Below are 12,636 nucleotides of genomic sequence, written 5' to 3'. Positions count from 1 at the left end.
CACAAGCAAACATGCAAGTAAAACATCCATATGCACAAAATAAGAGTGTTTAAATGTGAATCTGGTCTGGCAGGTTTGGGGCAGCCTGAGACGGTGTGGCCGGGAGACACCAACAATCCTGGTCCACAGTCAACACTGTGGATGGCTATGGCCAGGGATGCCCGCCTTAACCCTAATCCTCATCTCTTTTTCAGTAATGGGTGTGGAGGTTTTACCTAAGGCCTGAGACAGCTGAAGGTGGAACAGGGAAGAGCAGTGCACTACAGCAAAGGCCAGCAGGCTTCTCCACAGAGGGGACAAAAGGGGAAAACCTGCCAGGCATGGCGGGGCACATCACCACCAAGAAGCAGATGGATCTCTGTGAGTTTGAGGCCAGCCTGGTCTACAAAGCGAGTTCCAGGACAGTCAGGGCTACATAAAGAGACCCTGCCCCCAATAAAGAAGAAAAGAAAGAAAGAAAGAAAGAAAGAAAGAAAGAAAGAAAGAAAGAAAGAAAGAAAGAAAGAAAGAAAGAAAGATAGAAAGAGAGCGGGGGAGAGGGAGAGAGGGAGAAGGAAACCCTTAGGCTGTGTGGGAGTCTCCCAATCTGCTATAGGGGAGAATAGCCATTAGCAGCAGTTGATGAAGGAGCAGAGCCATATTCTAATAAAACTTTATTAACAAGAACATGTACAGGAGTTGAGCAGCCCTAGATTTGTGCCCCTGTTTTCCAATAGTAGGGCATCTCTGTCTTCCCAGGCTCACTCTGACTATTGCCCCTGTGGCCCTCCCCAGCCCATTCTCTGTACCCTACTTCACTCAAGGGAACCTGTATGACTTCAGGCCTGCTTTTTCCATGCCTTGGTCCTGAGATCCCTGGGGCTTTGGGGTTCGACCAGTTTGGGATGATCCATCCTTACAGGTGCTTTGGGCACTCCACACATATCCCAACAGGCTGCATATCCATTAACTACTCTGTAAACTGGGCCCACATTGGCCGTCTGGAGCTATGGGCCCACAGCCAACATGACAGTGAGGCCTTGCTGTAGGCTGGGGTCCCAGATGAGGCCATCCTGCAAGCTGAACTACAGTTATTATACAGTGAGCTAAGGTCCAGAGGGCAGCATCCCCAGGCCCAAATCTAGCCCCAGCCTTGACTCAGGCGGCCTTGACCCATGCAGGTCTAGCTGGCTCTGGACTTTGGGAATGACCGATAGCCTGGTCCTCCAAGGGCTACCCCTTAGAGATACACAATTTCTCAAAGCAGGAGGCCGGAAACAGCAGGCATTTTACTTCGAATTCTGGCCCGACATCTGAAATCACAGTGCAGGTGTCCTGGTCTCCCTCTGGTGGTCCCAAGAGACTTCTGCTGCAGGCAGGTGTCTGCTAGCTACACAGATCATTCCAGCCCAGCCTCTCTCTGCAGGAGACCACCTTCCTTCTGGCCTGTTCTCCTACCAGGACACCAACATTGGGCTTAGATCCCAAAACCTCCATGGTCACCTTGCTTTTATTTAGTCACACCAGTAAAGCCCATTTTCTAATAAAGTCACACTCACAAGTATGAGAGGTAAGATTTCAGAGTGGGATGCAAGTCAGCCTGTAATTAAGGGAAGGAGAAGCTAAGAGCCAGCCAGACAAGTTTTCTGCCAGGACTATGCTGTGACTGTCCTCAGCTGTCATTCATTGAAGTCAGCTCTGAAAGGGCCACCGTAAGAGTGACAAACAGCAGCTTAAAGAGGGAAGGCTGACTTCCCGCTTATAGTTTATAGTTACGCAGCAGCAGGAGGAAGAGCAGAGCTGGAGGCAGGGAGCTGGAGGCAGCTGGAGCTGGAGGCAGCTAGGGCTGGAGCTGGAGGAAGCTGGGGCTGGAGCTGGAGGCAGCTGGGACTTGAGTTGGAGGCAGCTGGAGCTGGAGGCAGGGAGCTGGAGACAGCTGGAGCTGGAGGCAGCTGGGGCTGGAGGCAGCTGGGGCTGGAGCTGGAGACAGCTGGAGCTGGAGGCAGCTGGAGCTGGAGGCAGCTGGGGCTGGAGCTGGAGACAGCTGGAGCTGGAGGCAGCTGGAGCTGGAGGCAGCTGGAGCTGGAGGCAGGGAGCTGGAGGCAGGGAGCTGGAAGCAGGGAGCTGGAGGCAGGGAGCTGGAAGCAGGGAGCTGGAGGCAGCTGGAGGCAGCTGGAGGCAGCTGGAGGCAGGGAGCTGGAGGATGCTGCTCACATCACACCCACAGTCAGGAAGCAGAGAGACAAACTCTGGTGCTCAGCTCACTTTCTCCTTTTTATTTGGTAGAGGACCCCATAGGACAGTGTGGCCCACATTCGGGGTGACTCTTCCACCTCAGTTACCAGTTCCAGAAAGTTTCTCCGAGGCCTGTGCAGAGTGGGAGCTCTGGTAATGCTGGATCTGTCAAGTGGACAGCCAATATTAGCGTCAGAGCCACAGAGCGCTGCTCCCCACCCAGACTTCACGCTCTCCTCCCAGTTCCTTCCCTGACACAGCTCAGAGAGGTGGAGTCGCTTGCCTCAGGCCACACAGCCAATTTATAAGGAAGCCAGATCTTGAACTTTCTTCTACTTCAGTCTGACTTCACATTCTGCCACTCTCTGTCCTCCAGATAGACACTGGGACCCTGGGTGTTTTACCTGCCATCCAAATCATTTTCCTCTGGCTGCAAATGTTTCCATCTTTGTCATGGGGGTGGGCAAATGGGGGCTATGCTCATGCTGGGACCTGAGATCATTCGTGAGCAGGCATTGGGCTTGCTGGGGACGGCACTCCCTCCATTGTTCTCTACGTCTGGTTGTCCAAGCCCACAATGACACTTCATGGAGCCCCAAACGCCAGGAGTCCCCAAGCATAAGATCCATGTCCCCTCCCTTCCCTCACCCTACACATAGCAGACATGTATGATTGGATATGGGATAATGCAAGAATAAATGAGCATTTTCTGACCCCTGGGCACTCCCACCTCCAGCTCCTCTGGGTACCATGTCACCTGGGTACTGTCTTGAGGTGGGTAGGCTGCAACCATTTTACAGATGAGAACAACAAAGCTCAGGCTTCCTGGCCCTGGCCATGCCCCCGGGGCAGACCTAAGCTGTGAGCCTCACCTAGCATGACCCCAGCTTCTGACACCCAGTAGGAACCACCTGCATAGTCCTAGGTTCCCAGGTCTGCCAGTCATTTCTCATACACAGCAGGGGACATGTGTGTGTGAGCTCTTGGAGCTGCCTGCTCTGGAGGGACCGTGTGAGGGACCCCACTTCGGGACAGAAGTTGCCAAAGCTCCCCACATGGCAGAAGGGGTGGGATCCTACAAGCCAGGCCAGATCCTAGGTGACCTTTGAGTCTCTCACTGAAGGAGAGCTGCTGGCATCTGGCCCACACCTCTTTCAGGACAAGCCATTCACCCTTTGGCAAGTTCACACAACAGGCGCCTGCTTCTGAGTGCCTGCTAGACCAACAGCGGCACCCGCCTGCCCTGCAGAGCACAGCTAAGGCTTGCCCAGGCTGGTGTTCCCACGAGACACAGGTTGCTGTGCCCTGTGATGTGATGAAGATGCCCAGCAGGGAAGGGTGGCAGGCGGGAGAGGGTGGGTGAGGCTTCTCAGAGGAGGGTCTAGGGATGCCTTGTGATAGATGATTTCATGAGGGCTTAGAAGGTGACCTGCTAGCCTGAGGTCAGTCAATGATCCCTCCAGGCCTGCATGGTAGCCTTTCTGCCAAGGTGCATAGGTTGCAGCACACCCCATTACCATCTCTGCTGCATTCCTCTCTGGGGAGGGAGGGAGTGAGCTCAGGTTCCCACAGTTCTTATCACTCTGCCTTTAGAGACCAAGACTTGAGCCCATGTGGTCTCCGTGGCAAGAACAGCAAGGTGAAGGCAGATGCGCCTGCCCTCCTGGCTTGGCTGCCAAATGGCACTGGAGGCAACAGTGACTACCAGCCACATGGTGCATGCTGTCCAGAGACTGGGCCTGCCCTTCAGCAGCCAAGTGAGGGGCCACAGGGCCAGCAGGCCACTCTCCAAACGTGTTAGCCCTCATCCAGTTTCTCATGTGCAGAGGAAAGGATTGGCAAGTGGTCACAACACTTTACAGTCTGCAGAGGCTCTCTAAATAAACAAAACCAGTTGTAGTCTAGGTGTTGTGGGACATGATTTCAATCCCAGCACTCGGGAGGCAGAGGCAGAAGGATCTCAAGTTTGAGGTCAGCCTGGTCTACAGGGCAAGTTCCAGAACAACCAGGGCTACACAGAGAAACCCTGTCTCCGAAAAACGAACTAACAGGCAGCTGTAGCAAATGCCTACATAGTAAACTCTTTCCACCGCAGGCCTGGCATCCTGCAGCCTTGTGCTAGCTCCTGGCCGGGATCCTCTCTGCCTGTCCAGTAATGAACCGAGCTGAGGCCAGCTTCTTTTCACCAAGGAGATGTGGCTCAATGCTGTGAGCATTACTTAGCACTCTGGGCCCAGTTCTCAGTGCTGAGAGCAGCACCCAGGCTGTTCTATGCTCTTTGTCCTGCTGACACCCCTGCTGTACAGGACAGCACATCCTATCATCCCCAGCTGTGCAACCTTGTGCAGATGGCTTGCTCTCTCTGTGCCCCCAATCACCTCGTGTGTGAAATAAAGATGGTAAGTAATATTCCTGTCGCATGGAGTTGTGCAGATCCAGGCTGTTGGCTGAGGATGCTGGGACACCATTGACTACGACAATGTTGTTAGTGGTGACAGGACCATCACTGTGTCTGGGTACACATGAGGGTTAGGTAACTTGCTCAAACAATGAGGACTCAACCCTGTGTTTCTGTGGTCCCCACTGCATGGGGTGTGCCCTGGCCATGTGTGCCCGAGCCTCTGTGTCCTGTCCCCACAAGCCTGCGTCAGTGGGCACTGCTTACCTCTGTCCCATAATTCTGCTGAGAAGGAAGAAACAGCTCCTGATGCCCCCCCTATTGTGTAGAGCCTGTACCCCACAACTGAGAACACCAGATTGCAGATTCCCCTTTTCCCCAGTCCATCTGGTTCTGAGCCCTGCCCATGAGTCCCACATCCAGGGGGAGCCATGAGCCAGGGCCTGCATGGTTGCAGGCTGGGCAGGGTCTTGCTTAGGGCTGGGAATCACACAGGCACCTCTACTGATCTCCAGGGTCCTCAGCACTCCAATAATATGTGTCTTGCTCTCTGTCCCTCCCCTACCTCAGTTACTATTCCAAGAACTCTGGACCTTGGAAGACATGAGTTCATCCCTTCAAGTCACTTGCGACACCCAAGATCTCCTGTTCCTCCATGTCCGTGGCCAGATCCAGTTCTGGAGATGTCCAGGAGGAGGGGAACTGGAGCCAGCTGGCAGCTGGACACTGCTGGGCACCAATGAGATATGTTGGCTCCCCAAACAATCACAAAGCCGCTGAGATTACAGAATGGGAGACTCAGAGAGGCAGAGTGGTATTTCCAAGGTCACCAAGCTCTTAAAAATTCCCTGGCCTCCAGCCTGGTCTACAAGACTAGTCCCAGGACAGACACCAAAGCTACAGAGAAACCCTATCTCAAAATAAATAGATAGATAGATAGATAGATAGATAGAAAGATAGATAGATAGATAGATAAATTTTTAAAAAGTCCCTGGCCCCTGGGACAGCATGTATGAGTCCTCCCCCCACTCCTCTGCCACCCCCTTCCTCTCCCTCTCTCTCTCTCTCTCTCTCTCTCTCTCTCTCTCTCTCTCTCTCTCTCTCTCTCCCTCCCTCCCTCCCTCCCTCCCTCCCTCCCTCTCTCTCTCTCTCATCAGCCACTGCTCTTAGTGGAATTGGCTTGGGGCTTGGAACTCTTAAGGGGGTATAGGTTACCAGCTCTACTTCTTGAACTCAGTCCCCACTTGTTAAGGGCATAGCCGGGCAGTGGTGGCACACACCTTTTAATCTCAGCACTCCAGAGACAGAAGCAGGTGGCTCTCGAGGCCAGCCTGGTCTACAGAGCGAGTTTCAGAACAGGCTCCAAAACTACAGAGAAACCCTGTCTTGAAAAACAAAACAAACAAACAAACAAAAAGGTTTAGCCCGTGATTCTCACCTGGGTGAGGCTTGGGGAAATAAATTTCTGTAGCTAAGCTGGGAGAGGAAGGCTGCTAAACACCCCTGGGAGCATAGAACAGCCCCAGCTGTAGAGACCCTGGCCCCATGGATAAGCACCTGGTAGAAGGACTGGTGGCTGTTCCAAGGAGGAGGCTGGGATTTCTAAGTAAGTCCTGTTGCCCGCATCCCAGAGGGCTCCTGCCATGAAAACCCAAGCGTGTGGACTCTTGGACCAATTTCAGTCCAGACCCACTTTTAGCCTTTATAGGGAAATGAGGTTAAGAGGTACAGAACAAGAAACTGGTTCCTGGTGCCAGAGCTGGATGGAAGCTGTGCCCCAGTGACCGTGACCACGCTTGGATTGACTGCTCACTTTTGGGGCCTCCAACCTGCTGAGCCGGGTAGTGCTGAGCCCGATGCCCTCATGCCAGCTCCAGCCTCTCTTTCCTTGCTTCCAACAAAGAGCCTGATGCTGTTGCTACAGGGCCAGCACTGCCTCCTTTCCTTCCTGGATGGCTGCCCGGGGTTCAGCCTCCGCCACAGCACCCCCAGCTCCTAAGTAGCTCCAGACACTGCCTGAGGCAGTCCTGTGCAGCCTGGGCTGCTGGGGGCTGTCCGTACATCCTTGTCTGTCAGAGGCCTGCAGTGAGCCCCGGTGGGCCACCTCCAAAACTCAGGCTCTGACTTTCCCAAACATCCTGCTGTTTACATTCCAGAGGGGCCCGAGGGACCCTCGGGAGCTGGGGGGTCTGCTGCTCTGGCGCCTGCTGCCTGACACTCCCACCCCCACCCTCTGCAGCCTGGTGTGCCCCCAGCAGCTGCAGCAGGCACCCTGGCTCTTTGAGAAGAGCCACCTCTGCCACCATACCCTGCATGCATTACAGGGAGGTCTGGGTAGACAGGATGGCTTGTTAAACCGTGGCCACTCACTGCTGTGTCCTTGTCTGTCTCTAGTTCCCAAATGAGGATATGCCAGCCCTTGGCACAGGAACCAGTACAGATTAGCTGTTGGTAAAGAGTGAGTGGGTAGGCCTGCCAACTAGCTGGTACCTGCCATCCCCTGCCCTTCCCTCTCATTCTCCTCATTGCCTTTCCCTTGGCCCTGCCAGTAACTTCTAGTGCTGAGCCTGACCCAGGGCCTCGTGCGCTAGCCAAGCTCTCTATGACTGAGCTACACACACACACCTCCCTCCCCAGCCTCCGACCACTGCATTTTCCTACCAGCCCCCTGATCATATCCTGGCCTGCCTTCGCTTACGGAGCACACACTCTACGCAGCCTTCACCCAAGTGGATGTTTTCTCAGCATTGCAGCCAAAGGAAAGCACCTTAGTTCTCTCTCCAGCTTTATTCAGACTAGCTGCAGCCACAGGCAGGGAAATGCTGGACACCCACAGGGGGCCAGTGGGTGGAACGCTAACACGCACAAAGCCCTGGGTTCCAGCCCTGTCAGCCCAGAACCCCCACACTAGGGAGGTAGAAGCAAGAGGATCAGAAGGTCAAGATCAGACTCAGCAGCATAGTTTATTTCAGGCCGTCCTGGGTTACATGAGACCTGTCTCAAGCAACGACAAAGAAGTCACCACTAGTCAGGGCAGACCACACATTTGCAGTGTAATTGAGTTAATGAGGCTCCGTCTTTACTCCTGAAGACGGCAAGTGTTTTGTAGAACAGGATTTTTTTTATATATATATAACACAGGATGTTTATAAATTAGGATGTTTAGTTCCTTAGAGAATTGGTCTTATGTAGCCCAGGCTAGAACTTTTTTTTTTTAATTTGAGGTGTCCAGATCAATAAAGGTATACACCACCACACCTAGGGTATTCAGTGCTGAGGATAGAACCGAGCTGTCTTAGTCAGGGTTCTATTGCTGTGAAGAGACACCATGACCATAGCAACTCTTATAAAAGAAACATTTAACTGGGCCTGGCTTACAGTTCAGAGGTTTAGTCCATCAGCATCAGGGTGGGAAGCATGACAGCATGCAGGCAGACATGGTGCTGGAGAAGGAGCTGAGAGTTCTACATCTGGATTCACAGGCAGCAGGAAGAAAGAGATACTGGGCCTGGCTTGAGCATCTGAAACCTGAAAGCCCACCCCTAGTGACACATTTCCTCCAACAAGGCTATACATGGTGCCACTCCCTAGGGGCCTAAGGGGATCACTTTTATTCAAACCACCACACCAAGACCTCTTGAATGCTAGGCAATCACTCTACCAACTCAACAGTCTGTTTATGCAGCCCAGGCTGGTCTTGAGCACACTGTCTTAGTTAGGATTTCTATTGCTGTAAAGAGATGCCATGATCACAGCAACTCTTATAAAATAAAACATTTAATTAGGGACTGACTTACATTTCAGAGGTTTAGTTCATTGTCATAACGGTGGAAAGCATGGTGGCATGCAGGCAGACATGGTGCTGGAGAAGGAACTGGGAGTTCTACACCTGGACCTGAAGAGAACAGGAAGAAAGAGGGACACTGGGAGTGGCTTGACCATCTGAAACCTGAAAGCTCACACACTTCCTCCTCTTAATAGTACCAGTCCCAATGAGCCTATGGGGGCCATTTTCATTCAAATCACTGCATTCTGCTCCCTGTCTCCCATAGGCTGGTAAAACAGCATTCAGTCCAACTTTAAAAGTCCAAAGTTGAAAGTCTCTTCTGAGAGTCATGCAATCTCTTAAGCATAATCCCCTGTAAAAATCAAAAAGAAAAGATCAATACTTCCAACATGCAATGACACAGGAAATGCATCACCATCACAAAATGGAGGAAGGAGAGCACAGTGAGAAAATACTGGGCCAAAGCAGACTGAAAATCAGCAGGGCAAACTCCAAACTCGTCATCTCCATGTCTGATGTCACAGCATTCTTCAGATCTCCAGCTCCTTTCAGCTTTGTTGACGACAACACACTTCTTTCTCTGAGCTGATTCTAATCCCTGTAGCATCTTTCCTTGGCAGTTACCATGACTCTGGCATCTCCATCTTTCTCCAACATAATCCAGGCTTCACCTTCACAGCTTCACACAATGGCCTCTCTAGGCCTCCATGTAGGGACAGCCCTGCCACATGCCTGGCGTCAACAATTTTCCTTAGCTGTGGAGGGAGATTCCATAACCCCTTCCTAGTATCCTTGATTCTAAAGGCAGAACCACGTGGCTGAGGCTGCCAAATTCTGCTTCTTGCTGGGGATCAGGTAGCCTTACTAAATGGCTCCTGTCCTATCTGTATGGTTTTTGGTCTTGTCAAGGTCAAATCTCCAGGCTCTCAACAAACCAGACCATCTAGTACCTGCAGGAGTCTGTTTTGGGTCCCTTGTCTAACTGTTGTGTTTGTTGGTCTTGTGTGTTCTGTCTTTGTATCTCTGTTCACAACTGACTTGACTGGACAGGCCTTTTATTTCACCTAATCTGACTGCACTACCTTTGCCTTTGCAGGTTTTCCCCTTAAAGACCCATGCTCCATGCCACCCTGACCCCTCCCATGCTGGTGGAGGGGTTCCCTCGGCCTGCCCTGAGGGCTGTGGGCCTCGACTTCTGGCCAAACCTGATCAAGGTTTGAATCCTCGGGCCAAGGGCACTGGTATCATGCTGCGGTGGTCATGTTGTGACACTATAGCCAGACTTCCCTCCACCAGAGCTTCTTTCATCATTCAGATCCAATGTGTTATAAATACCTGTCATCATTTAGAGGGACTGGTTACAAATTACTATTGGTTAGAGTATGGAAAAAAAACTACTGTTAGTCTCAAATGTTTCACGCTGGTACAGGATTTTATGTGATGTAATTTAAAGTTATTTTTGTTATAGTATATGCATGCTTCTGTTCTTGTTTAAAACATTGTAGCCATACAATATATTATATACTACTGAGGGAAACCACAAGAAAGACTTTGGTAAGAGTTTTTATGTTGTCTGGAAAGTGAGAAATACTTTGGTGTGTTGTCTGGAAAGAGGAAAAAAGCAGGAGACTAAAAGAATAAAGAGAGGAAAAATGGATTAAAGGTATATAAAAGTTATAGGCGGTCAGAAGGGGATGTGAACTATGTTTGCTGTGGTTTCTCATAACTTCAAATACTAAATGTGCTTGTTTTGTTGAAAAGTTTGCCCATGTAAGTTTTCTTGCAAGCATGGAGCTGAGACAGAAATGACGGTCCGGCTATTTTCGCTGTCTCTGCCACCCATCACTGCTGTGGCCACATTCATGGGCCTGACTTCAGACTTTTATCTCTGAACTCTGGTTGCTGGACTTGGGTTAGCAGAAATTTAGATGACTATATCTTTGGTATAGATAATGTTAAAACTGTTTTTATGCTGTTTTTTTATTGAAATATTGACTTTAAAGTTGGATTGTGGCTTTTCCTTTGTTAGACCCAGGCTTATGTTTATTTAAAAGTTTCCTCTGTCAGTCTGAGCCCCTGACACAATGACAAGGAGACAAAAACAAAGCAGAACAGTCACATTCTGTAGCTTCAGATATATAAGTTTATTTTTCGATATGGTCAAAAATCTGTTAAAATTAAAATAAAACTAGTTAAAATCTAATTAGTAACACTGGGATATGATAATTGTATGCATGGGTAATTTTAAGGAAACCATAAGACATAATTCCATTTTGGATTGGCATTTTGCTAGAAAAAAAAAATGGACGCCACAGGATTTCACTGCCATCTTGATCGTGACCACGTGGAGGGGGCCTAACTAGGAGGCAGCAACAGATCTCTAAGATAGTTTAGACTGGGATACATTTTCATATGATGGCTCAGGTTCCATTCTGAAAACAACATACATAGTTGAACTTCAATGTTTTTATACTCAAAAATGTACCTTGCACTGCCAGCTAGACGTTGTTAATTTAAGAGTCACCGAGGTGATAGTGGTTATAAAGACATAAAAGGATCATAGGAAACAGCTGAGGTTTACAAATGCACGGCGGGACTGGAGTCCCAAACAATGTGCAGTCGCAAGAATGGACCTTGACAGCTTTGGAAACGCCAGTGCCAGGTGATAGTCACCAGAAGCACCAGTTACAGTGAAACAGAGCAGACTGAGATCTCAGAGACAGGCTATGTGTATGCTGTCGAAGATGGAGAAAAAGAGGTACTTTATTTCTGATATTACAGGAAGACATTTAAGAGATTTTAATTTTTTAAGAACAGCTAAAACTATGGGATATTTGTGCGTATAAAATGTTTTATATTGTATGTGTTTGGACTTCATAAAAGGCTAAAAATTAGGGTCACAGCCATAAACACCAAATGCTAACCAGAAACTGGATGTTCATTTCTTTTACTTGCAAAATAACAACAGGAAAAATTGTGTAATAGGAGATCACCACAACATGGGAAACTATATTAAAAGGTCAAGCCATTTTAAAGTTAAGAATTGGTGGCTTAAAAGAATGTATCTCCTTGCTCAAGGTCTATTCAGGCTTAAAAATGTACGTTTAGCCTCCTTGTCTTTGCTAACTTTGTTGGGTTTAAGCTATTTAAATAAACTGAGTGGTAACTTTTTTGTATTGATACTAAGGGGAACTTCAATTGAAAAATTGTTGTTTTTTAGCCTGGTATTGGCATTAAAAACAGACGGGAGGACCAATGGAACTGAATCAAAGACCCGGTTATCAATCCTCATTCCTACGAACACCTGATTTTTGACAAAAAAGAAAAAAAAATGGGACAAGGAAGCATATTCAACAAATAGTGCTGGCATAACTTGATATCAACATGTAGAAGAATGAAAATGACCCATATCTATCACCATGCACAAAACTCAAGTTCAAATGGATCAAAGACCTCAACATATAGCCAACTACACTGAATGTCGATTGCCTTTGGGTGGGCTACTCAGTCTAGGGGTTGTAACCCACCCGGCAGTCAGGGTCCCGGAGAGGCACTACCTGGAAGATATGAGCTGAGAGAGAGGAAGAAGGCCATGGTAAGTTTGTCAGAGCCTCCCTTTATTACAGATGGGGGACAACTTATATAGAGTAAAGAGTTGGGGGATGGGCACAGGGGCCTGGGCTCTTGCCGCGTGGTTCACGTTGGTCACATGGTTCTCGTTGGTCACGTAGCCAGGTTACCTTCGGTCAGGTCACTGTAGGCCAAGAAGTCACGAGTTTGGAATGTGGGGTGGGTTCTGCTAACAGATAGCTCTCATTAACAGCCAATTTGGGTGTGGGGTAGGCTCTGTCAATAGAACCATTCCTAACACAATTAGGGGTGTGGGGTTCTCTGCAGACTCCCCAGGGTGACGGTTCCTGCAATGATTTTAGGAGGAAATTGGCTCCTGACAACTGAACCTCATAGAAGAGAAAGTGGGAAATACACTTGAACACATTGGCACAGAAGATCACTTCCTAAATATAACCCCAGCAGCACAGACACTGAGAGAAACAATAATGGAACCTTCTGAAACTGAGAAGCTTCTGTAAAGCAAGGGCACAGTCAACAAGACAAAATGACAGCCTACAGAATGGGAAAAGATCTTCACCAATCCCACATTGGACAGAGGTCTGATATCTAAAATATACAAAGAACTCAAGAAATTAATCATCAAAAGAACAAATAATCCAATAAA

At 49.3% G+C, this 12,636-nt stretch overlaps 1 protein-coding gene across 1 annotated transcript in view; it reads left to right on the top strand.

Annotated features, from left to right (window-relative positions):
- The window catches only part of LOC142831655 (uncharacterized), a 109,378-nt gene that overhangs the window by 74,875 nt on the left and 21,867 nt on the right, over positions 1–12,636 (top strand). Inside the window, 4 exon segments of the mRNA XM_075941857.1 lie at positions 902–1,080; positions 3,913–3,971; positions 5,183–5,345; positions 6,689–6,879. Of these exon segments, the coding sequence (XP_075797972.1) occupies positions 902–1,080; positions 3,913–3,971; positions 5,183–5,345; positions 6,689–6,879 (592 nt within the window).

The sequence above is a fragment of the Microtus pennsylvanicus genome, chromosome 11 (assembly GCF_037038515.1).
Source record: "Microtus pennsylvanicus isolate mMicPen1 chromosome 11, mMicPen1.hap1, whole genome shotgun sequence".
Lineage (NCBI taxonomy): Eukaryota > Metazoa > Chordata > Mammalia > Rodentia > Cricetidae > Microtus > Microtus pennsylvanicus.
Note: the sequence above shows the minus strand (reverse complement) of the source record. Positions and strands in the feature narration are given on the sequence as shown.